The following is a 24,297-nucleotide window of genomic DNA, read 5'->3' as shown; positions in this document are numbered from 1 at the left end:
ATCCAACATGGTGGTCATGTATTTTGTTATATCATCCAACATGGCCACCATGTATATTTTGTTAAACACCCAACATTGCGGCCATCCCATCTACAATTCTTTCACTTAGTTTATCCATTTATTCTACTCAGTTTACAAATACTACACGCTATTATAAAAATTGTCCAATTTTACAACCTAATAAGAAATAAGCTAATATTTTTTGTATATAATTAATTCATATTTGATTATCCTAATAACATGAAAATTTTCAAATACCTACAACTTCAAAATAATTCAATAATAGTCAAACAAATTATAGAGCAGTGTGGTTTGCGTATATCATGTTTTAAAAATAATTCAATAACATTTCTTCAAAATCGAAGGAATAATAAACAAATGCCTGGAAGCTGGATCTAATAGTCCTAACATCTTTTACTTTAAATTTTAAGCAATTCATTGAAACCTTTTAGCTCTTTATTAATAGCTCAGTCGAACATTTCTTAAATTTCAGTTAGGTCGAGAGATTGTCAACGTTTGTAAACTTATGAGTCTCACAAATTACTTAACTACAACTGATATTTTACCTTACAAATGCATTGTTTTCATTTAAATTTAAGTTCTAGTATATTTTTGCATATTGTCAATTATTTCACGTTGGTAAATCTCTGCATTTTTGAAGAATTGGAATTTAGTACTCCCAGACGGTGTCTTTAACTTCAGTTCCTTTGGCATTAAAAGTACCATTTTGCTCTCCTTTGAGGTAGCATCCATTCGGGGACTTGATACATAGGCCATTACGTCCTCTCAATTCAATTTGGAACCTATCTGCACCAGTTTCATCAGCAGACACAGAAATGCTTCCATCTTCCTCTGTGCGCCAGTATTTGCCCTTCTTGTTGCAAATGGTGTAGAAACCATTTTCAACCTTCATGCGGAAGACATCATAGGCAGCACGGTTACACTCGAGTCTGTTGGTGGTACCCTTGCACCCAACGAACCCAAATTCTCCACGGAGGACTAGAAGTGGTCGGTTAACAAGCTCAACTGTGAATAAACCTGTGGCAGAGACTTCATCAGTGCCATCAAGAAGTTGCCCATTGGCTTTGGCAGACAGATATTTGCCGGAGTTGGCTTTGAAGGCGATTTGGTTGCCATGCCATTCCAGCTCAAACTCAGCCTTGGGTGTGATTTCACTGGAGGATGCTGTTGCCACACTACCATTGGCCAACCAGTACTTCTCGTTGTTACTTAGGAATGACACCTTATTATTCTCCTTGTTGAAAATCACTTGGAAGATTTCAGTATCTGTCATTTCTGCTTGATTGGCTGTTACATCCATACCTGAAAACATGAAAGATAAGCAACATTTAGAGGGATTACTTCTGGATAATTATTCAGTAAATAGAGAAGTGAAAAATGAAAAATTTTGGAAAAAATTTGAGGGGGGAGGGATGTTGGCTGTCTGGCTGGTGGTTGGTTGGTTATTAAGTCAATGGATGATACGATTCATGGATAGATGGGTGGGTGGATGAGTTGATGATTTGATGGGCAGATAGAATGATGGATTGATGGATGAGATGGATGAATAAATGGATGGGTAGGTAAGATGGGTGGGTGAATGGGATGGATGGGTTGTTGTTTAGCTGAGTAACTTCTTTTGCCATAGAACAAACAAATTGCTTATGCCCTACAAGGAAACTATAGTCAATTAAAAAGCACTGGTATGTTATCAGGGTTAAGACTGAGACAAAAAAGACAACATGAAAGAGGATGAAAGTAAAAAAAGAAGCTGTAGTGCTGGTATGTCTCATTTTTCAGTTTCCTTAATATGCTGCTAAGTAATAAACACATTGCTCAATAGGAATTGTTTATGATTTGAAGCTAATATACCTCAAGGAGCATTAGTTAAAAAAGTATTCCATTAGGTAAATTTTGTGAATCTTTTTAGCAACTTTGTTTAAGGAAAATTCGATAGTAAAAACAAAATACAAGCAAAAAACTAAAGAGACAGAAAGAACAATATGTCATAAGTGGTTGAATGAGTACTGAAGCTGGCAAATGAAGGTCAGATCCAGGGGGAGGGGAGTGAATTGGGTGACTATTCGTGATCACCACTATGAACCTCATGAAGAAAAATAAATAAGAATAAAGACCTAAAAAGGGCACTATGTGATGCCTTTTTAGGTAACAGTCACCCCCTTCAAATCGTTCTGGATCTGCCACTGCAAATACATACATTCATGCCAATGTCAAAAGCCATTTCGCCATCTGGAACAACATAGTTGTTAAAGCCAGGCTTACTTTGTATAAATAAAAGAAAAAAACATTTCCTACTCAAATTAACTCTGGCTTAAGAGCTTATCATGAGGATTTCCTTAAAAGACAATACATATTTTTTGTTATTTTAGATTGCAGCCTTCTCCAAATCATATGACATGTAATTAGATATGGTTTGGCAAGTGTTGGACAAAAGAATTGGCACTGCACCACAGAGTTGAATGGATTTATCATTTGTTAGATAGTCACTGGACCATCTTAATTGACATTTCCCTAACAAAAGACTAAACAAAATGACTTAGGCATGTTTTCTCTGCCACTATTCTCAAAGACAAGTTTCAGTCAATTAGTGTTTAATAATTTTCATCTCTGAGACTACACTTCCTAATAACATGCTTGTTTTATCATTTGTCTCCTGTCCAACAGACTGACAACAGCCAGAATGAAAATGTAATTTTGATTAATTGAAACCAAAGATTAGTTCAGTTAATCTAATACAGAAGACTGTATTAAAGAATATTCGAATAAAGGAAAGTTCCTTTTCAAAGATAACAATTACTAAATCTGTACTAATAATGCCTTAGTCCTTTCTGTATTTTATGTCTGTACATATCAATTTAAGATTCCAAGTAAGTGATTTGCATTTCCTTTAACTAATTTTTTAACTAACTTCTTTTTTTTTTCAATGAAAACACAAACTAGGCATATAGAAGCAGTATTTTTTAAACATTATTTATAACATATAATATTTATAATAATTTTTTCCTATTAAAAAAAAATCCTTAATTAGTTTGGTCGTTGAGATGCCATATTGTCACGACCCATTATTTTCCCAGGAAGTGAGCAAAGCTGATACTATGCAACCCAAAACTCCAATGAGAAACTGATGTCCATATAAGGCAATATTCTGCTCCCATGATTAGTCTTGTCTGCATCCAGCTTGAGCAAAAACTTCTCTTCAACAGACCTTATTCCTAGTGGTATAATTTTATCCCATTTCAGATCATGTGTCATTCACTGGAGTATTTTTTCTTTGTTTAACAGTTGTGTATGAGAAGGCACATGAATTTGGAAACAATTCAAATAAAGAATCTTATTCTTTAAGGAATTATGTGGTCTGAAATGAGAAAATGTTACACCACAGGTCTACAGCTGTATTAAAAGTATGTACACTTTCACTTGAATAAAAAGTTATAAAAAATCTTTTCTTAGACATTTTTTGTGGTTATAGTTAAATGTTATAATCAAAAAAAGGGTTACCTTACATATACATGCATGATATTTGACAAGGCTTTTTTTAGCTACATCTTACGATATCATTTACCATGTAACTTTATATTCAAGCTACAAAATCAAGTCGAAACACATCTAACCTTTATTTTTTTATAGCAACTTCATAATTAAAAAATAATTACTTTTGGTCTTCTGAGGTTCAAGTAAAGGTTCAAGATAAAGATACTCAACTTGTTTTTGGTGACTAAATATTCATATTCACATTCATTTGCTCCCATGGAAGTAATCGGTAATACTTTAAGAATCTTGAGTAATCCTCAAGCCTTTTGGTATTAAAAATATACTTTATATTAATACTGCTAATATTGATTGGTAGCAATTTTAAGGTAGAAAATTAGTTGAAGTTTGGTCTTTCAGTAAATAAACATTATGAGCAACTTTTGCGAGTTCATGACTTTTAAATATGCCAAAAGACTTCTCGTCTTATAAGAACAACCATGCAATAATCCAAAACAACAATATGTTGCTTTCTTCCATTTAATGAATAAAGTAATACAAGGAATAGAAATAATGGACAAAAAATAACAGAAGCTTTTCATCAATTTGCTAAGAATCAAGTTTTAATGGCTACAACAGGGCTCTAAATTATCACTCTTTCTGCATAACGGTTTCATGCAAGCAAAAATATAATTTTAACCTAGATTATGGTTTATTTTTAACTTGGGTTGCCAGCTGACTCACTAAAAATTGGACTGCACTTTGACCATAATGGCAGATTATTATTTCAAGCCCTTAGAGTTCCAGTCTTTCAATACAAAAGAAAAGATGTCATATTTGACGGCACACTAAAGTACATATATTTTACTGGAAGATAAGAAAAATTTTGAAAAGATTGTAACACAATGATAACAATGTTTTGAAAGCCAATATATTCCAGAACCTCTTAGTATTTCAGCTGGAAAATTAATATTAAATGATCTAGTAAATGAAGTTTATGAATGCTTGACAATATTGCTTGATGGGAGACATGCAAATATATGTACATTCTTTATATAGAAGTGACTTAAATAGCAGCATGACAAAGGTTTTATTTAAAGTATATTGGTATATATTTTGTAATGAAAATAAAATACTTTAATAAATGGAAAAACTGGTAAATTATTTTTTGGGGAAGAAAATTAAAATTTATCTCAAATTTTTGAGGTAAATTAAAGGTTATTATGCTAGAAAACTACAAAAAGATTTCCTGTGATAAGGAATTACTAGAGAAATTTAAGAGAAAAATCAAACTTAAAAGGTATATATAGTTGAGAAATAATTTGCAATTAGTCCTTGAGTCCAAATAGGCTATATACTCATAGACCATGTGGCAAGAGGACTAATCGTTTTTGTCGAATTCAACTAGTCGGTCAAATATATTGATGCAAACAAGTTATAGCTCATCCAATCAGAATGCAGCATTGATGCTTGTTGAATTTGACTAATTCCTAATACACGGCACAAACATATTCAAACTTTGTTGCTAAAAAAGTAATAATTAAGGTATGAATTATTAATACTAACAACACAAGGTTACAATTAAAATGATACAAAAAATAATATAAAACAAGGCTAAATGCTATGAATGCAGCATTTATATTGCAATAAAAACATTTTTTTTTTTGAAAAAAGATAAAAATTAAAAGAAAAAATGAAAATCAAATGGATACAAATGAGATTAAAATATTGAATTTTATAATTATTTCAATTACAGCAGTTCTTTAAATCAAACAATTCCTGGGGTGATACAAAATACAAAAATAAACTACAAACTGTGATTATTGACACTCCTAAATGAATATAATTGGCTCAAAAATGCATAAAAAATATATGTAAAATTTCAAAATTTGGGATATTAAAATAAATTAATCTAATATACAGCTTTGAACATATTGTCTTGAATTTGAATAACGATGTAATTGCTTGGAATGTCTTTGAATTCTTTGTGATGTTTCGATGTTCTTTGATTATAAGTCTCTTTATAAGAATTAATAAGAAATTTAATCGACTTCTCTGATTCCACCACAAATATTACCACAAACATATTGTTTCTGACTTCCTGCGATGCAAACATCGTCAAAGACGTGTAGTGAATGAGGAAAACGAAACATAAAACCAATAACAATAAAGTATTTAAGTCTAAGTTGTTTATTATTGTTGCTGAAGGCGTTGCAACATGGGTGGATTACTATGTACTTTAAAAATATTCTCACAATAAGTTTGCTATCAAAAATATTATTTATTTAAATCATATAAAAATATCATTGCCTGTCGACGCCTCTTTCATCAAATGAGAATAATAAAAATATAGGTCATGAATATGTTGTGGGGGACGCACGATATAGTGTTCAGTCGAAAATGTTTACGCGCTGGAACGATACGTCTGGTTATAAATGGTTATGGAATGTTTGACGAAACCGCCAGACAAGATTCCGCAAGCTTTCCTTCCCATAGTCACCTCGCAAATTCTTCAACTTCATTTCCGCAAACGCCTAATGATTTAACTCTCAAAGCAACGAGTCCAGACGTGACCCAGATTTAAATATTCAATATACTCTCTCAAGTGAATCGAACAAAGGCATACTACCTTAATAAATGAAAGTATATGTAATCAACTAGAGTACTTATGAGAGTATAGAGCACGCGAGCGAAGCGAGACGGCACGGCTTGTTGGGTTTTTGATGAAGAAATTGATGGTATCATTTGTTTTTGGCACGTGGATTGATTTACATGTCGTTTGGTGTGACTTATGTGAGCAAACACAGTTGATATTCGAACAAAAGGACAAGCAAATTCAGAGATCCCTGTGTAAACACCTATAATGGCGCATTTGCATATGACTGAATAAAGCCAGCAAATTTCCACGTGAAAAATAAAACGCCAGCGCCTACGAGAAAAACAATATTTGTTCCCAAAAAAAATCGGAGGTACTTACTCTGTTTGATTGATATGCGTCTGTCATTGTGTCCAATGAAGGAACACTGTGGATGACTGTCTTCAAGAATGTACAACTCATCTTTGGTAACTGTGTCTTTCTTGCACTGCAATCTTCCAGTTCCAACGGCAGTCAAGTACTTCCCTTTGTGATCTCTAAATGCGATATTTTTTTGATGGAATTCAATAGAGAATTTACACTCATCGGTTAGTTCGTCACTGAGGTCGCCGTTAGACTTGAGGTACTTGTCGTTGCTGGCGACGATCGCATAGGCACCATCAGTAAACTCTAGTGTCACCATCGCATCAGCACCCCATGGAATAATCTCCGAAACTTTGATATCTTGACTCGCTTCATCTAGGTGAGCATAGCGCTTTCTGAGGACACTTTTAAGATTGACTTGAGGGTGCATGGCAAGATGCACGGTCCATAGCTCAGTCTTGCCAATTTTCGCTACACATTTCAGCTGATCCCCTGTTGCCCCGAAGTACGCATTATGCGAGCTCTTCAGTGCCCATTTGCCATCTTTTGTAACTATAGTAAATCTTGCGTTGGGCTCGCGTTCCGTGGCTTCACACGATAATTTCCCCTTCGGATCGGCTGTGAGATATCTTCCTAAGTGACACTTAAAGTAGACCCCTTCATCATTGTCCTGCTCCAATACCCACATTTGTTTCTTTCTAAGGGATGTTCCATCCGCGTTGAGCGTAAATCCAAACGTTTCTACTGTAAGATAACGAGAAGCATGGTTCACCAGACCAATATTCCATGTCGTGGTCTCTGGCATGGTGAAATCTCAAAACCGTTGGATAAAAACGGGGCAAGTTGTGAATTTTATGAAGAGAGGAAGTCTGGACCGTCTGAACTGAACGCGTACACGGCGTATTAATCGGGGTTGTTCAGCGTGTAATACGATCTTTAAGGGAAGGCGTGGATTGTATGGTGAAGAAAAATGCTAATTGCATTGCGCGTCCACGAGGAATAAAACTAAGGAGAACCTGTAAACCAATCAGCACCGACACAATAGACAAATACTAATAATTAGTATTTAAGACTTGTAATCTTGGCGGTGACTCAGAACTTATTGTTGCCTAGGGATTAACAGAGTTTTAAGTAATCTGTGAATGTTAAGGAGTGATGTTTTGGTTGGAATTTGATCTGATTTTCTCCCAACGGTGGAGAAAGATGGATGATTCATTGGTGTTGTATTTTAGATTCAGCAAATGGACCTACGCCTTTGACGTGGCTGGTTCAATATAAATACATTCATTTATAAAACATTTAACAGGTTGTACGCATACTAAATTCTAAAATACTGTATTAATAGGATCACAGTCTTAAGAACAAGATATCCAACAAAGTATTCCTGTTTTGAAAAGAAAACAAAAACCCCAAAATACTTAAAATAATACATATTTATGAGAATTCATTTTGATATAAAGCTTTTTTGATTTAATTTTTACTGAAACAATAATAGAAACGGCTTTGTTGGGTAATACCCTCACGGAAACTAGGATTTTTTTAGACTAATAATCAACATTGTGTAAATCGCCGTGGCTTATGTCTGATGTAAGTAATTTGGAATGTCTTTTCCTTTTTTTTAGACCAATGAATGAGAGATCTTTGGGTTTTCCTTACACAACAGCGGCTATTAATTGTTTTCCAGGATAATGAATTCAAATTTGTGGGATTGCATGTGATAACTCAGCACAGAACTGGAATATTGTACTGAAACAGTGTGCGAACGAAAAAATAGAACAAATCTTGCAAACAAGTTTTACGTCCATAACTGTACATTATATAAGAATAATCATTTCAAATTATCGCTATTATTATGAAGTCTTTTATTAAATACATATTAATAAATATTTAACACAATAACCTTAAAATAATAAGACAGCTTTTAAATTGAATCCACTCCGGTATGTCTGTTTTCACTTTCTTTATAATTTGATGTTTTTCTTTTGATGTTGTAGCCGATATTTTTAACTTGGTTGTTTAAAATGTGCTATTTCTCATGGTCTCAACAAGGGAACATTTTAATGTCTGTTGTCATAATAATCCCTAGCTATGACCAAACAAGGACAAGACGGTCAAAGGTTGAACTGAAGGCCGGCGAGCGCTGTTTCCTTTCAAGAAACTCGACTCTAGTGTCTTAGTTAAGCGCAAGTGCCTTCAAACAATAGATAATCTAATACCAATTGAATCGAAAGGTTAGAGGGCGAAATATTGATAGTCAAAAAGGGTCGTATTGAGATGAGCCAAGTTTTTTCATGCCATGTGGAATTATTCCAGTTGGTGAACAGACGGAATACATCTTGGTGCTGAGAAAATACATTATTTCCTTAACACTGGTGCCTGAGAAAATAATTTTACCTTAACAAAGAAGTTACGAGCACTGTGAGTGTTTTCGCTTCCAAAAAATTGATTCTCGAAATATGGTATAAGTTTTCTTGCTAAATGAAGAGGATAATGAAATAAAATAAAATGACTGTGAAATTTGCTTCGTTTAGTGACTGAGACTGAGGAAAATAGAAAAAGAAAATAGAAGACAATTAAATCAAAAAGGAAAACAAGCTGAGAAACTTAGAAGAAAAAATATATAGAAAAAAAGAAAGGAAAAACGATGGAAGGGAGAGAGATGAGAAGGAAAGGAAAGGAAAGCAAGCAAAGCCAAGCAAAGAAAATGAAAATAAAATGAATGGAATGGAAAGGAAAGGAAAGGAAAGGAAAGGAAAGGAAAGGAAAGAAAAGAAAAGGAAAGAAAAGGAAAGGAAAGGAAAGGAAAGGACAAAAAAAAAGAAAATGGTATCGCCAATCGTAAACGTTTTTATTAGCTTTATATAGATCTCAATTATTGGCCACGTGAGTTTTGGGAAATCCCCCTGGAGACAGAAGTAAAGGTGTGCGACACACAGACTTATTTCTGATTAACGTAATAGATAGAACAGAACACGCCGCTAACGACTAACACTTACACGGGCAAAAGAGGCGACAAAACGCCGCATTTATCTAATATTGGTAAAACTGCCCAATGGTAAGCTGTCACTGAACTTTACTTGCCTCTCCGGAATAAAATGTTCAGAATTGCATTAAACGGCCTCAAAAGGATTGGTAGATAATAGTTGGGATAATAGTGCTGAAGATTCGAATAAAAACGTTGTTGAGCAGTGAACTGACTAGCATTACTACCAAACTTTTCTTATTATTGCGGAAAGGTAGAAACGTCATGTATGTACATTATTCTATTGATGCCAATAATTGTATTTGGTGTTCCACGTGTTTGTGACATACATGAAGTACAATACGACAGCCTCGCATATGGTCTGAATTTTAACGTATATCGAACGTTCGTGGCCGTTTCCAAATATAACTTAGTTCTACTTTATTGCGAAAGGAAATTCATAGAATCGGGGTACAAAATAAGGTCAAATGTAATCTCCCCAACACAACAGATAAGCAATCAGTCTGTGTCACCTTCTTAAACTTATTATTTCAGACAACCAATGCGTTGGTTCTAATGTTGGACACTGTAATCTATTGCTATCACTAGATTAGCACCGCTCACGAGCTGATTACAAGGCCTACGGCTAATAAACATACGAATCCTTTAATATAATGTTTTTCAATTTTCCATGGGAATCTCTAGAACACGATTTACCTATTTACTTGCAGCAGAAATTGTTTTAGTATCATTATCAGCATCACCACCACCACCACTACCACCACCATCATCATCATCATCATCAAAATAATCATCATTCACAGGGCCGTAACCAGGGGGAGCACAGGGTGAACGTGCACCCCCCCCCCCCCCCCAAAAAAAAAGCTTAAGGTCCGCTCATCTATCTCCTTTGCTTTAAAATTGCATGTAAATGTTTTTTGATTAAATGAAGACCACTTTCCATCTGCATATTGTAGCATTTTTAAGAATTACTCACCCATTATTCCTGGTTTTTTTGTTTTTTTTTCCCCCTTCTTGTTTTTTTCCTTGTCTCAGTTTTGTTTAGTCCTATATAAAACTTACATTTTTAATAGAACGATCACTCGCCGTACAGAGCTCTTCCGTGGGGTTCGCTTTACATGCACTACCACTACATTATAGATTTACAAAATACAACGCTCAACTCAAATGGAAGAAAAACCCTCGTGGCAAGGGAGAGAACAACACATCATACAAACTCAACTCACATGTGGATTTTTTAGGAGGAAGGAAAACCAGAGAACCTGGAGAAAAACCCTCGTAGCAAGGGAGAGTACAACACATCAAACAAACTCAACTCACATGTTGATTTTTATGGAGGGAGGAAAACCAGAGAACCTGGAGAAAAACCCTCGTGGCAAGGGAGAGAACAACACATTAAACAAACTCAACTTACATGTGGATTTTTACGGAAAGAGGAAAACCAGAGGACCTGGAGAAAAACCCTCGTGGTAAGGGAGAGAACACATCAAACAAACTCAACTTACATATGGATTTTTATGGAGGGAAGAAAACCAGAGAACCTGTAGAAAAACCCTCGTGGCAAGGGAGAGAACAACACAGCAAACAAGCTCAACTCAAGTTGATTTTTATGGAGGGAGGAAAACCAGAGAACCTGGAGAAAAACCCTCTTGGCAAGGGGAAGAAAAATACATCAAACAAGCTAGACTCAAGTTGATTTTTACGGAGGAAAACCAGAGAACCTGGAGAAAAACCCTCGTGGCAAGGGAGAGAACAACACATCAAACGAACTCAATAACTTACATGTATAGTTCAATCGAGAACCTCAACTACGACGAATAAAAGTAATTCGAACTAGAATAAAACCAATTAGTCTTTCTAATTTTTTGTTTATTCTAATTCTATTTTTTTACTGTTTATTAACACATCGTTAGTGAATTATTTCTTCAGCGATTCGTCACCATGGTAACTTTACGGTTAACGTTCTCACGTGGATCTAAGGAACACTGAAAATTCGCAAGAAGATTTAAGGTTTATTAACAATACATTAATCTATAAATACACGTTTATTTCTATCAGTATTTTTATCGTCATTTATTGTTTTATATTCCTCGTTATATACAAAATAGTTTTGGGTTAAACTGAGATATTTGAGGATCCATGAATTCATTATTTTAGTCTATTATCTATTATTTATATTTATTATGTTCAAGTTACAATTTTATTCACTGACATTTTTTCGTTTGTTGAAATTTCAGTGTAATATTTCGTTATAAGTATCACGTGATTCATAAAAAAGCAACAGGGAGCCCAACTAGATATAATGTAAAGCCATGGGGAGATTACAAAATTTGTCAGGCGAAAGTTGAGGTAGCCCAATAAAGTAAATTTGGTAGTCATTTCGAAGCGAGACGAACGTTGAGCTTGCAATGATAGAGACCTTTTTTAACACCTTGGACAATTATTCACACTTCTCTATCATTGCAAGCTCACCGTTCGTCTCGCTTCAATACAAAGGCACTGGCAACCTTTCAAGATGGCGCAGGGAACAGTGAAGGAGACTATTGGAAAACTTTAGTGGGAGGTCAAGTGATTCTGACACAGGTACCACAGGAAACCCATCGTAATTTTTGGTTATAAAATCCTTTGAGGAAGATTTCAAGGAAGGCAAATAAACAGGGAACCCAACCAAGGTATTTAATATTATTCTTACGTTAATACTTCATATTTGAAAAATATTTTTTGTTGGTCACGTGGTCCCAACAAAGACACAGGTATCCCATCAGTAAATTAGCTATTTCTATCTTTTCTAGTCTAGTCTACTTACTATCTCATGCATGTACTATGACTTCAGTACCGGTAAAACCACTTTGTTCCACGTGTCGTCCCATCTGACTTGTTGGAAACTTTTCAAGTTGTTTCTGAAGTTCTGAAGCATTTTTTGATTCTTTGGAAATCCATCCAATAGTTCCTGGACAAAATAAATAATATAAGAACATAAAAATAAAAAATATATCCTCCGTGGAATTCGTACGTTACCGCGCTGTGTTCCATAGCAGACCTATTTGTTCAGGGTTAGCGTCACGTTCACGATCGCTGGCATCATTTTCAGCGATCCGGCGATCGTGAGCGATCATATGGAAACCAGGCTTTACACAATACAATTTTCACAAACACCAATGGTAAAGTAAAGAAAGCACAACTTCAACAATACGAACACTATAAAATTCCAGGCGCCTTCACTGGAACACATGAATGTTCTACATATCCTACACAAAATTAGGATACCCCTTAGAACATTAACTGGAGCGAGCGAGCAAGCAAGCAAGCAAGGAAGCAAGGAAGCAAGGAAGCAAGGAAGCAAGGAAGCAAGGAAGCAAGGAAGCAAGGAAGCAAGGAAGCAAGGAAGCAAGGAAGCAAGGAAGCAAGGAAGCAAGCAAGCAAGCAAGCAATCAAGCAAAGCAAGCAAGCAAATAAAAGAAAGATCTAATTTACTTTGATTTGGTTGGCTAGTTGTTCACTGTCCTGAAAGATCAGTCCATTCTCTTTATGTTTGACCAATTCAGGTAAACTGCAATAAAAACGTAATGACTTAGACAAGCAACATTCATATCTATCATCACTCAGAAACAATCAACCTATACATCTACTCCATATCCTCCTTGCTAGCACCGTTAAAATGGACCACCTCGATGATAGCGCAGCCATCTTGAATCGCAATGCATTATTGGGCATCCAGGGCGCAAATAAAGCTTTGTAACAGTAATGACATCTCAACACAAGAAAATACTACAAGAGTTCAATTAAGACGGCACATCGATCACCCTTACCCATAAAAGAAAGACAAACACACGAAAATCTCTATATTTTCCGTCATCTTTGGTTGTTGTTGTTTTTTTTGTTTGTTTTTGTTTTTGTTTTTTTTTTTTTGTTTTTTTTTTTTTGTTTTTTTGTTGTTTTTTTTTTTTTGTTTTTTTTTTTTGTTGTTTTGTTTTTTGTTTGTTTTGTTTTGTTTGTTTTATTTTTGTTGTTGTTTTTTTTTGTTTGTTTGTTGTTTTTTGTTTGTTTGTTTGTTTGTTTTTTTGCCCCCTGACGAAATGGCCGCTGTATCGTCGAAGCAGTTTATTATCACAACCTATGACAAAGGGCTGGTTACACTATACAACTTTTTTCTAAGAATTTCTAGAAAATTTCCGTTCCCCTCAGAGCGGTTTTGTATGAGTGGGAAACAATACGGTAAGATTTGCTTTTGGAGCAAACATTATGTTAAATATGTTTAAATAAAAAATAAATACAATACGATACACAAAGCGTAGTCACGTACAGCTATAGTACAAATGACACGAGTGAAAAACGTCTGCACATTCAAAATCCGTATGCAAAATAGTCGCATATTTATTTTCTCACTAAAACGTTTCTAAATTCTTGAAAAAAAGTGCTGAAAGTGTCGGTAAGATTACGAATTCGCTGTATTTTTCCCCTCTCACGAGTTTTAAGCGCATCCTCGGAAAGACCAATGGCTTTTTTTTTTTTTTGCTACTGAAGAAAATACTTTGAAGAACGTGTTACTAAAACTATTTAACACTCTATCATTACGCTGAAAATAAATTTAAATTTCCCTAGCATTTCCAGGTCAATGAAGAGTCAATGGAAGCCATGAGAGACCAGTAGTGCTTACCATTTACCCCGAAAAACCGGGAATTCCCGTTGGAAAATAAATGGTAAGTGTCGTGGAATGGAAAGTTCCGAAAAACTCGGTCTTGCGATTGAGGTAATCCCCTTTTCCCGCTCTTTTCGGTTCTTTCGGTAGACGCGCGTACCATTTTTTGAAAGTCAAAGTTTCCCGCTCTTTTCGGTTCTTTCGGTAGACGCGTGTACCATTTTTAGAAAGTCAAAGTTTCCCGCTCTTTTCGGTTCTTTCGGTAGACGCGTGTACCATTTTTAGAAAGTCAAAGTTTCCCGCTCTTTTCTTGCCATTAGCGAATACAATTCCAACCGGACGATTGGTAAGCATCCCAGTATTTTGGTTGTGGCTACGTATAGAAACCACAGGCGCCTCTTCATATTTTTGATTACTCTATAGATTGATGGTATTCTATGCCGTCGATATATATTGAGAGTATTCAAGCGGTGAGCGCCAAAAACTATTTTCTTGAAGAAAGGCTGTTGTACAAGTCTAAAGTCTTGTTATTCAGAAAGTTTGACTTGTTTGGAAGTTGAGATGACCGATGAAAGTGGAATCAAAGTGTTAACCCAAAGCAAAACTTTTATTCGAAAATGAGGTTTAGGCCTTCATTTGCTTATTTCCCATACATTTTCTATAAAAAAGCCTGACAAAGCTACATTCTAACACAAATGCAACAAAACATCTTTGTACAATTGAAAATGGCGCATCAAACAGGCATTTTATCATAGTACATCAGTTTCTAACTGTTTAAAAAAGTTATGCATACATAGGACATTATAGGAAAATTATATAAACAAAACAAAAGCGCGCGCGAAAAAAACTCCTAGTGCATTTTTATGGGGTTTTTCGTATTTCGAAGGACAGTAACTTGACCTCGAATACGAATAAATTAAAGTCCATTTTATTTTCTGTGGTTAAAACAGGTCTGAACACATTGCGGACAGCACGCCACATTATGAACGTGACAACGGCCTTTACGCAGACTTACCACTTGAAGTTAATGGCACACACAGGAAGACCGCAACCAAACATGTCAACAACCTGTTGAATGGATAACAGACGGTATATAGCATAACAGCGCTATGATACTAACCTCACTAATTATAAATTTACTTGTGGGAAACATCTGTTTAAAGGTCAAACGTTATTCATAAACGAACGTTTATTCTATTCATGCACACAATGTCTTATACTTAATCCACCACGACACCAACCGATCATTTTGATAAGCAATAAAAATCGATATCAATCAATAAAAATCGTTGTTAATCGATTGATCAACATATTATTTAATCGATAATTGATTAATATTGATTAATCGATTTTTAATCGATATCAATTGGTTGATCAAACAATATAAAAGTCGATAACTCATTGAGCTGTGACTATCGATTAAATCGATTTTATTGACAGACTTAACCGATTTTATCGGAAGCAATTTTTTTGATAATGGTATTCGTATCAACTTGTCGTATTTGAGCTTCGTGTCGTGCAAATTTGCTCTGCAACCAAACTTTTCATTAAGAATTGGAACTCTCGCTACGCGGTCGTACAATTTTATAATCACTCGTTTTATTTCAGGCAAAATGGCGAGGCACTCCACTCAGTTTTATTACCATCATATATCGATTGGTTTTCGATGGTCGATCGATTGTCATCGATTGTAGGTCGGTGTAGTCTGTCGTCTGATTGATTTTATAGCGGTACAACGTTTAAAAAGCTTCAATGGGAGCATTCATTTTATTTAGGAGAGGGGGGCGTGGGCAATTGGGGAAGGGCCTGACGAATCCACATCGACTATCATAGTAAAAATAAATAAACCTCCCTCTCTTCAAATGAGTTAAATACCGTGACCCTACCCATTGTTTGTCAGTCTTCTTTGGTAAAAGAAATTTGGATTGAATGAAAATACTGATGACCTTTCCTTTTTGACTGTGTAAAAACTCGATGGCCCTGCACTTAATTCCTCCCCTCCCCCCCCCCCCCCCCCTTCTAAAAAATATCAATGCTCTAGACGATTTGCTTGTATATTTTTTTGTTTAGTCAAATCGTTAACAAACCTTCATTGGTAAATCGAGTCCTGATGATGATTTGTGAAGACAAACACCAACATCTGCCGAGCCTAGAATATAAAATAAAAAAAGACTTTAGACTTTTTTTATTATTCACACACAAAAAAATACTTGCGAAAAAAATAATACACTAAATTGAAATAAAGTTTAAATGTACAATAAATGTGATAACTAGGATATGTTAAAAAATAATTGAATCGTTAGGTGTGTGTGGCTGTCGAAATAGTTAAAACTTTCGTGTCGACAGCCACCATAAAAGAAAAGATAAAACCGAAAAAGGCTTCTACTGTAGATAATCTAAATCAACAGTAAGGATTAACTGAAAGTTTGCAACGTGCAAAAAAGCAGAAAATGTTTGGTATGTAGTTTTACGTGTGTGTTTTTTTAGCAATTAGAGTAATTGAATCTGGTTTGTGGGTACATTTTAGATATTTTTACATTTTTTCAACTTTTGATGATTTTTCACTCAAAAAAGGTCCAAATTACGATGGAAAAATCGGGAATTGCTTTGCTAATACAGTATCTCGGTTCATTAACAAATCAACCTCGAGCATACATACCAAGTAGTCTAGGATAGTCGTCTGGTTCAAGCCAGGGAGTACATATGCTGACAAACTTAAAGTTCTTTGTTGCTATGATAGACTTGTAGTATTCTTTCAATGGCCCTTTTCCTAATGGGCAACGGAAAAACCTTATTGAGCTGAGGGAAGCAATAGCATTAAACGTCTATCCTTCCTTCCTTTCTTTCTTTCTGATCCAACTGTTTTGTCTCATTGCTTTTTCCCTCCCTTTCTCCCTCCCTCCCTCCAGCTGCAGTTTCAAGTTGTCAATGATATTTTTTTGGACTTCTCAATGATCACTTTTTCTTTCTCTCTTTCTCTCTCTCTCTCTCTCTCTCTCCCCCTCCCTCCCTCCCTCCTTCCCTCCCTCCCTCCCTCCCTCCCTCCCTTCCTTCCTTGCTTCCTTGCTTCCTTGCTTCCTTGCTTCCTTGCTTCCTTGCTTCCTCCCTCCTTCCCTCCCTTCCTTCCTTCCTTGCTTCCATCCTTCCTTCCTTCCTTCCTTTCTTCCTTCCTTAGCTTGAAAGCTATATCCTAATAATTATGATGTTGGCAATAAGGATACTTGTCAAAACCCCTTTTTTTCCTCATAAAATTACTAACCTGTTATTGCACACACTATCTTCGGAAAACCTGAGCTTTCTTTTGAAGCACTTTCTTCATAATCTAGATTGAAAAGAATAAATTCTAAAACTTCAGCAGACCTCTTATTAACAAAAGAGCTTTATATTGTGGAAGAGAATGTAAATGTCATAGAATAACAGTTCAATGATGATGATGATAATAAAAGATTATGATAACAATAATGATATTGATGGTGGGTTGATGGTGGTGATAAATTATGATGAAAACGATGTAATTAATGATGATGATGATGATGTGCATAACGTTCTCCCGTTTTCAGACCACGTGTCATTCTCTTGAGAAAAAGAATCTTGGTTCGAGTTGTATCCACATTCATGTGTCTTCTCATGCGCAACCGTTAAACAAAGAAATGATACTCTAGGGAATGACACGTGGTCTTGAGAATAAGATTCTTGGTTTGAGTTGTATCCACATTCATGTCTTCTCATGCACAACCGTTAAACAAAGAAATGATACTCTAGGGAATGACACATGGTCTTGAGAATAAGATTCTTTGTTCGAGTTGTATCCATATTCATGTGTCTTCTCATGTGCAACCGTTAAACAAAGAAATGACACTCTAGGGAATGGCACGTGGTCTTGAGAATAAGATTCTTTGTTTTAGTTGTATCCATATTCATGTGCCTTCTCATGCGCAACCATTAAACAAAGAAATGATATTCTAGTAAATAACACGTGGTCTGCAATGGGAAAACAGTACACTGAAGCAAAAAAATAACTATTTAACAGCAAAGTGACGTTTTTGGTTGAATTTCTATTTGGCATATCAAAATGACTAGTTTTAATTTTCTAACATGGTACCTTCCAATGCTTCCAATAAAACTGAGAAATCTTCATCCTCTGGAAATGAAAATTCAATACAATTATATATATATATATTATATTATATTATATATATATATATAGAAGATATCTCTAGTCCCAAAATCTTTACAAAATACTCATTTTCACTCCCTTTGCCTTCTGTACCTTCCTAGCCTTTCAATGTATATATCATAGCAACAACAATTGTGGAGGGGGAGGGTGGGGGGAGTAAGGCTAGTTTGATTGAGAAGAGAGGAAGGGGGAGTGCTGTGTTTGTTCTTGTGCATAGTGTTGTCCCATTTCAGATCATGTGTCATTCTCTTTGAGAATAAGAACCTTTGTTTGAGTTGTATCCATATTCATTTAGTCTTCTCATGCACACCCGTTAAACAAAGAAATGATACTCTAGAGAATGACATGCAGCATAAAATGGGATATCATATTGTCCAAAATAGGGAGTATTTGTCCTGTAACATATTCTCAAGACATGGACCCTAGACAACATCACCACGAGAGCCCTGAAAAACTCTGCTTAGGAAGTAAAATTTCAATTTTTATGTAAGGGAAAGGACAGAGGCCACCTTGTTAGCTCAGTTGGAAAGACCGTTGGTCTGTCATGGGGGAGGTGGTGGTTAAAGCCTCGGCCAGAGCAACACTTTGGGTCTTTTATTTTTTTAAATAATAGTGCCTAGTGCAAACTTGGATAGGCCCTATACACTGTAAATTGTTTATTATTAAGTACCTGTCCAACTAGTACTGCTTACAAGGAGAGCTGGTCGATCATCTCGATTATAAACCATCCCTTTGGAATTCTTCACTGTAAATGCTGTGACTTCTTCAACAACTTTGGTGGCAAATTCAGGAAGCCTGAAACAAAAGGAATAACAGGCATCACTTGCAATATCCAAGTAGCAATCAAGAGAATTTTCCATAACACTAGAGAAAAATACCCTGTTGGTATAATAGACCCCTTTTGAATTCCAAATTACCCCTGTGTTCCTTGATTACAGACTCATTTGCACAGGGTTAGCCTCGTATCAGTGTTTAAATATTCACAAATACCAACGGTAAAGTAAAGAATGCACAACTTCAACAATACAAACATTTTGAAACTCGACGGACCTTGACTGGAACACGTGAATATTCTTCACAAACTCGAGGCTAACCCTGTGCAAATGAGTCTGTAATCAAGAAACACAGCGGTAATTTGGAATTCGAAAGGGGTCTATTGCAATGCATTATTTTTTTATCAGATGACAAAATTGTGAGACATGTCTCAAGGAATATTCCCCAGTGTAACATCCCCTGTTGATGCAACTGCAATGCACTTTTTATCACAACAAAATTGTGAGACAAGTCGCAAGGAACATTGCCCAGTGAAATATCCACTTTAGGTGCAACTGCAATACATTTTCTTCATAATGTGTAACATTTGCAAGAAACATTCATTGTTCTGGCTCCCCTTAGCTACTGTTGCTATGTCCTATGAACTGAACAAAATTTGTTTTTCAAAATCTAATTTAATTAGCTGGAAGATCTCAGAATTTAAGATTTTGATCACTGGAAATTAATTATGAATTGTTTCATTGTTTCAATTGTGAAATAAAATAAAATTGCCTCGTCATCCTTGTAGTACTCTTTAAAACAGATACTGTGTATTTGTTTGTGGGACAAGATTTTAATTCCACTGGAAAAACTATTGCAACAGTGATTAGTTTGCTATTGTGTGAGTCAGAACCATGAATTGCCTACTGAGTCTCCACCTTTACTTAGAACTAATTATTTAAAATAAATTGTTTCATGTTAGAATCAATTTTTCTAACTGTGTGTATTATACCTTTGTGTTTGTCCAAAACAGGGATAATCCTTGCAGAGCTTTAGAAATAACTGTTAAAGAAAATGTTTTCAATTGAAAAGATGAATTACAATGGAACATCAATCACCTTTACCTATAAAAGGAAGACAGACACACGAAACTCTACATGTATATATTTTGTGTCATCTTTGTTTTGTTTTTTCCCTCTGGCAAGATGCCTGCCATATCATCACAGTAGTCCATATGGTATCCATCAAATATTTATTTGATAAAATTTAAAAATAAGACCTACATTGTGTTTTGTTTCAATATCAGCTGTTTGGAATCTTTCTGGAGGACGGTCGTATAGCGTGTCAGCTCTAAAACCAATCACAATTAGGATCAACCCTAAGATTATGATATTTACATAGCACTCTTTCCTATATTGATATGTTCAAAGTCACTTTACAATGAGTTATGAACAAGAGTTAGTAAGTATGAGGTGTAGGCACTGAGGGTGGTCACTGCCAGGGTTTCTCTTTACGTCCTCAGTGGTTCTTTTATGTCCCTCTGATATTGGTTAGCAATGATGAAGTGTAGAGAGACGGGACTTCCATTTAAAGTGGTCATCGGAGCCTCTTCAAGGTCTAATCATTTGCAGATGTAATTACAAAGGCTGCACCTTCTCCTCAATTATTTTAAGACCCTGAGTGTTCGTCTGGCCGAGGCTTGAACCACCACCTCCCGCACAACAGACCGACGGTCTTACCAAATGAACTAACCGGGTTGCAGTACAAATTTACAGGTCAAAATTTATGGGTAAATATTTGTTCTCTCATAATGGATTGCATACCTAATCTGCCAGTTCTGCAGTAAGTCTTCCTTCATGGCTTGTGTTACACAAAAGTTATAAGATGACAATCTACCAAACCCATGTTCATACCTACGTCAAATATAATTATATTTAATATGAATTGGAGTATTAAATAAACAAAAATAGCTTAAAAGTGTGGTGATATGGTAATAAAATACATGAACAGTAATGCCACTTGTCTCATAAAATTGTTGCATTCTGGTCTGAATGAACTTATAAACCCACTAGCAAAACCTTGCTAGTAAGATTTGTTATCATTAGCAAAAATTTCAAAGTCACTAGTGATCGGGCGTGGTGAATAACGAGCTTTACTTGATACAGGTTCTAAACTTTTCAACCCTTCAATTTCTGGCTGTGGTCATACTCGCAAAACTTAGCTAGTTAAAATTTTTGTCACTCTCTAAATACAAAATTTCACTGGCATTTTGCGAGTTTGCAAGCGTTAACGTTTTGCCCTGGACAAAATGTTGATCATATCAAAACTCCGAGCATAACAACATTTCAGGCAACAAAATTGTGTTGCAAGTTGCAGAGCAAATGCTGCTCGTATTACCACTCTGCATGCAACAATTTGCAAAGATTTCTTTGCAAAACAATGCAAATAAGATGAAATTTATTGTGTGCAGAAATTAAGTAATACAAGCAACATTTGCTATTGATATTTTCTAAAATGATTAAAAGAGTTCTTATCTCACCATTTTGCTATTTTGAGTAGCATGTGTTGTGGGTTGCGAAGACCTAATGCTAGGATAGTGTATCCGTAGTTATGCCAGTCAATGACTAACTTGCAGTTGCAAAGTATGCATGTAACCCAGGCAACAGCCAAAGTAGGGATTGCCGGAGGGTTCTGGAACAGAAATTTAAAAAACTTAGAGATGCATGGAATGAGATGAGATGGAATGGTTATAGCTTGGAATCTCTAGTAGGTTTCTGCAAAAAGAGCTACAGAGAGTGAATTTATGCAGAATGCAGGTGCTTTCTAAAAAGAATCGTCATCACTTATCACCACCACAAATTACAGCTGGGGCGCAGCTCAACAGAGTTGAACTGAAAGCATGTGAAGGTGCCTCTAGCAGTCCCTATACAGTCCATGTATGACCCTAGACCATCACTCTAACCAGTTTTAGAACTATGGGTGGTTTGAGAGGAGAGAGAAAAAGCCAAAGGGCTGGAAAAATCCTCGGAATCAGAAAGAGAACAAACTAACTTCAGCTCACATGGGCTATTCATGATTGAGATTTGAACCCTGAACCTCAAAGGTAAGAAGTGAGGCCACAGCGCTATCCTGACTTCCCTACTGTACGTGATTGGAAACACATATCGCTGATAAGTGATTTACAGCAATTATAACACTGTGACTGAATCTGCTGTAAATGAATGAAATTAAGGACTTACCGCCATTTGCATTGCTATGCAGCCACCCCAGACAAAATTCGTGACATGCACCTTGCAATAGACTGTCAACAATCAAACATGTTGACGTCATTTACACGTGTTTGGATCGGCCCAGATAGGCCCGGTGAGTGTGGCTCATAACATTTGTAAACAATCAACAAATTTTAGCCCCTTTTGAATCACACACACGTGTAAATGACGTTAACGTGTTTGATTGACGGCAGTCTATTGCAAAGTGCAAGTCACGATTTTTGTCTGGAGTGGCTGCGTAGCAATGCAAATGGCAGCAACTACCATAAATCAAGAAACTCACTTGAACAATGAGATGTGAGCTATTCAATGCACAGCTGAATAATACTATAAATAACTGACAAAACTGATAAACAGCCTTGACTCCATAGTAAAGCATTCTTGGTAGTCCTGTAATATGAGTAAAAAATGAGGAGAAATTTATCACGTGTACAATAACTATACCTACAACATGGGAATATTACTCTAACTTAAAATTGGATAACCAATGTGAGAGTAGATATTAAACATTATGCATGTTGCATGTTGCATGTTGCATGTTGCATGTTGCCTACCAATCAAGCCTTGAGGATATGAAGATAATGTCACCACAGAAGAAAGTATGCCAAAAAAATGTGCAGACAAAGTTTGGGAAAATTCCATAATTTTCACACCTTTCACTGATTGCATTCGCACCACCCATAGTGCATCTCCGGTCGTATATTGCAACATGCGACAAAAACCTCCCCAAAACGAAATATTACCACTCTTTTTATTGCTACCATTCTTTTCACTGCGTGCTGATTGAGGCAACAGTTGCCACAGGGAAATTGGGCAATACACTACCATCAATCGAATAAATTGGTCGGTACCTTTATATTCTCTGATTGGTGGGAGTGTATTGCCCTATTTCCCTGTTGCAACTGTTGTACGTCTCAATCAGCGCGTAGCAGTGAAAAAAAGTGGTAAGCATAAAATTAAAATTTGATCACATATTACTTGTGAGTGACTTTGGAAAATCTCCTAAGATGACCAGCGAGACATTCCTATGGTCTTGCAGTTCAGTTATGAGTTTGGATCCTGAAATCATTTACAGAATTAAAAAAAAACATCACTGTACACACTGGTAAATTTAACTTCCTGATCATCAAAAATACTAAAAATGTGACCCCTCCTCTTTTCTCTCTCCCATTTCCTTTTCCCCTCCCCCTCCCCCCTTCTCCCTCTCCCCTACACTCTCATACCCTGGAACAGCCTTTGAGCTGCAGAGAAACCATGATAGAGCAATTATAGAATACCCTGCAAATGATATGCAGTTGTCAGAACTCTTTGTAGAACAACGCATACAACAATGGAAGTCATGGTCATTAGGTATGTGCAGATGATTTGCGGGGTATTCTATAAGTTTACCACCATGATGAAGCATTTTTTTCTCCATTGCCACAAGAGTTTTTCCCAGATTCTTTGCCTTTACTCCCTCCTCAAAGAATCAACAGGCAAGTTGAGAGTTGTGAGTGGCAATGGCTCCCCATAACAGGATGTCAAATATAGATATATATCATCATTTAATATTATTTCTCTTTTAGATCATAAGCTTTATCCTTAGAGTTTAGAAGGGACGAGAGCGAAATTGGAAGAACCAATTGCAGATAATGGGGGGGGGGGGGGGGGGGTTCGAAAGGGAAGCTTGGGATGGAGAGGATCTGCCAGTATTTCATCTTGAAATCTTTTAATAAAACAACTTATTAAGAAATTTAGCTACCCTCAATGATACTTTTCAATCACATTATAGACCCTTTAAAGCTTTAAAATACTTTAAAAAAGCAAAGTTATGCTTCCTACCTCCAAACCCAACGAGATGGACGTTCAATCCCGCCTTCACACAACACAACGTGTGATTCTGCATTCTTGGGCTTCGTCCTACATCACCAAGCACCACGATACACACATTCTTTGTTAATTTGCTTCGTCTAATCTTCAGGAAAACGAAGGAAAAGAAAGCAGAAAGAATGAGAACAGAAAACGTAAAAATATAGAAAAACATTTTGA

General features: G+C 35.9%; 3 protein-coding genes across 5 annotated transcripts in view; 1 reads left to right on the top strand and 2 right to left on the bottom strand.

The window, feature by feature from the left end:
* The window catches only part of LOC148914013 (uncharacterized), a 190,900-nt gene that overhangs the window by 159,718 nt on the left and 6,885 nt on the right, over nt 1–24,297 (top strand). The gene's annotated exons all lie outside the window — the stretch shown is intronic.
* Nucleotides 1–24,297, bottom strand: part of LOC116297239 (chitobiosyldiphosphodolichol beta-mannosyltransferase) — a 26,047-nt gene extending 1,750 nt beyond the window's left edge. The window contains exons 1-16 of one of the 3 annotated variants that reach the window (XM_089038985.1): nt 24,091–24,297; nt 23,248–23,328; nt 22,553–22,659; nt 21,540–21,691; nt 20,824–20,913; nt 20,284–20,350; nt 20,013–20,062; nt 18,918–19,042; nt 18,173–18,211; nt 17,330–17,392; nt 16,730–16,840; nt 16,158–16,219; nt 15,086–15,138; nt 12,906–12,981; nt 12,238–12,381; nt 11,280–11,416 (exon numbers count right to left, since the gene is read on the bottom strand). In XM_089038985.1, coding sequence (XP_088895111.1) covers nt 12,253–12,381; nt 12,906–12,981; nt 15,086–15,138; nt 16,158–16,219; nt 16,730–16,840; nt 17,330–17,392; nt 18,173–18,211; nt 18,918–19,042; nt 20,013–20,062; nt 20,284–20,350; nt 20,824–20,913; nt 21,540–21,691; nt 22,553–22,659; nt 23,248–23,328; nt 24,091–24,292 — 1,407 coding nt within the window. In that variant the 5' untranslated portion in view covers nt 24,293–24,297 and the 3' untranslated portion in view covers nt 11,280–11,416; nt 12,238–12,252. Of the gene's footprint in view, nt 1–11,279; nt 11,417–11,489; nt 12,382–12,905; nt 12,982–15,085; nt 15,139–16,157; nt 16,220–16,729; nt 16,841–17,329; nt 17,393–18,172; nt 18,212–18,917; nt 19,043–20,012; nt 20,063–20,283; nt 20,351–20,823; nt 20,914–21,539; nt 21,692–22,552; nt 22,660–23,247; nt 23,329–24,090 lie in introns of those variants that run through there. The other 2 variants (XM_089038988.1, XM_089038979.1) reach the window with 2 other exon arrangements.
* On the bottom strand, nt 106–7,391 carry LOC116297236 (protein singed). Its single transcript, XM_031705426.2, has 2 exons — nt 6,467–7,391; nt 106–1,323 (listed from the first exon to the last, which is right to left on the bottom strand). The coding sequence occupies exons 1-2, from the start codon at nt 7,251–7,253 to the stop codon at nt 671–673; spliced, it is 1,440 nt and encodes a 479-aa protein (XP_031561286.1). The 5' UTR covers nt 7,254–7,391; the 3' UTR covers nt 106–670.

Source organism: Actinia tenebrosa, unplaced genomic scaffold (assembly GCF_029948245.1).
Source record: "Actinia tenebrosa isolate PJP-AT-01 unplaced genomic scaffold, QUT_ActTen_1.0 PGA_scaffold0__85_contigs__length_37466705, whole genome shotgun sequence".
Classification (NCBI taxonomy): domain Eukaryota; kingdom Metazoa; phylum Cnidaria; class Anthozoa; order Actiniaria; family Actiniidae; genus Actinia; species Actinia tenebrosa.
The sequence above is the reverse complement of the archived record's forward strand: the minus strand, read 5'-3'. Positions and strand labels throughout refer to the sequence as shown.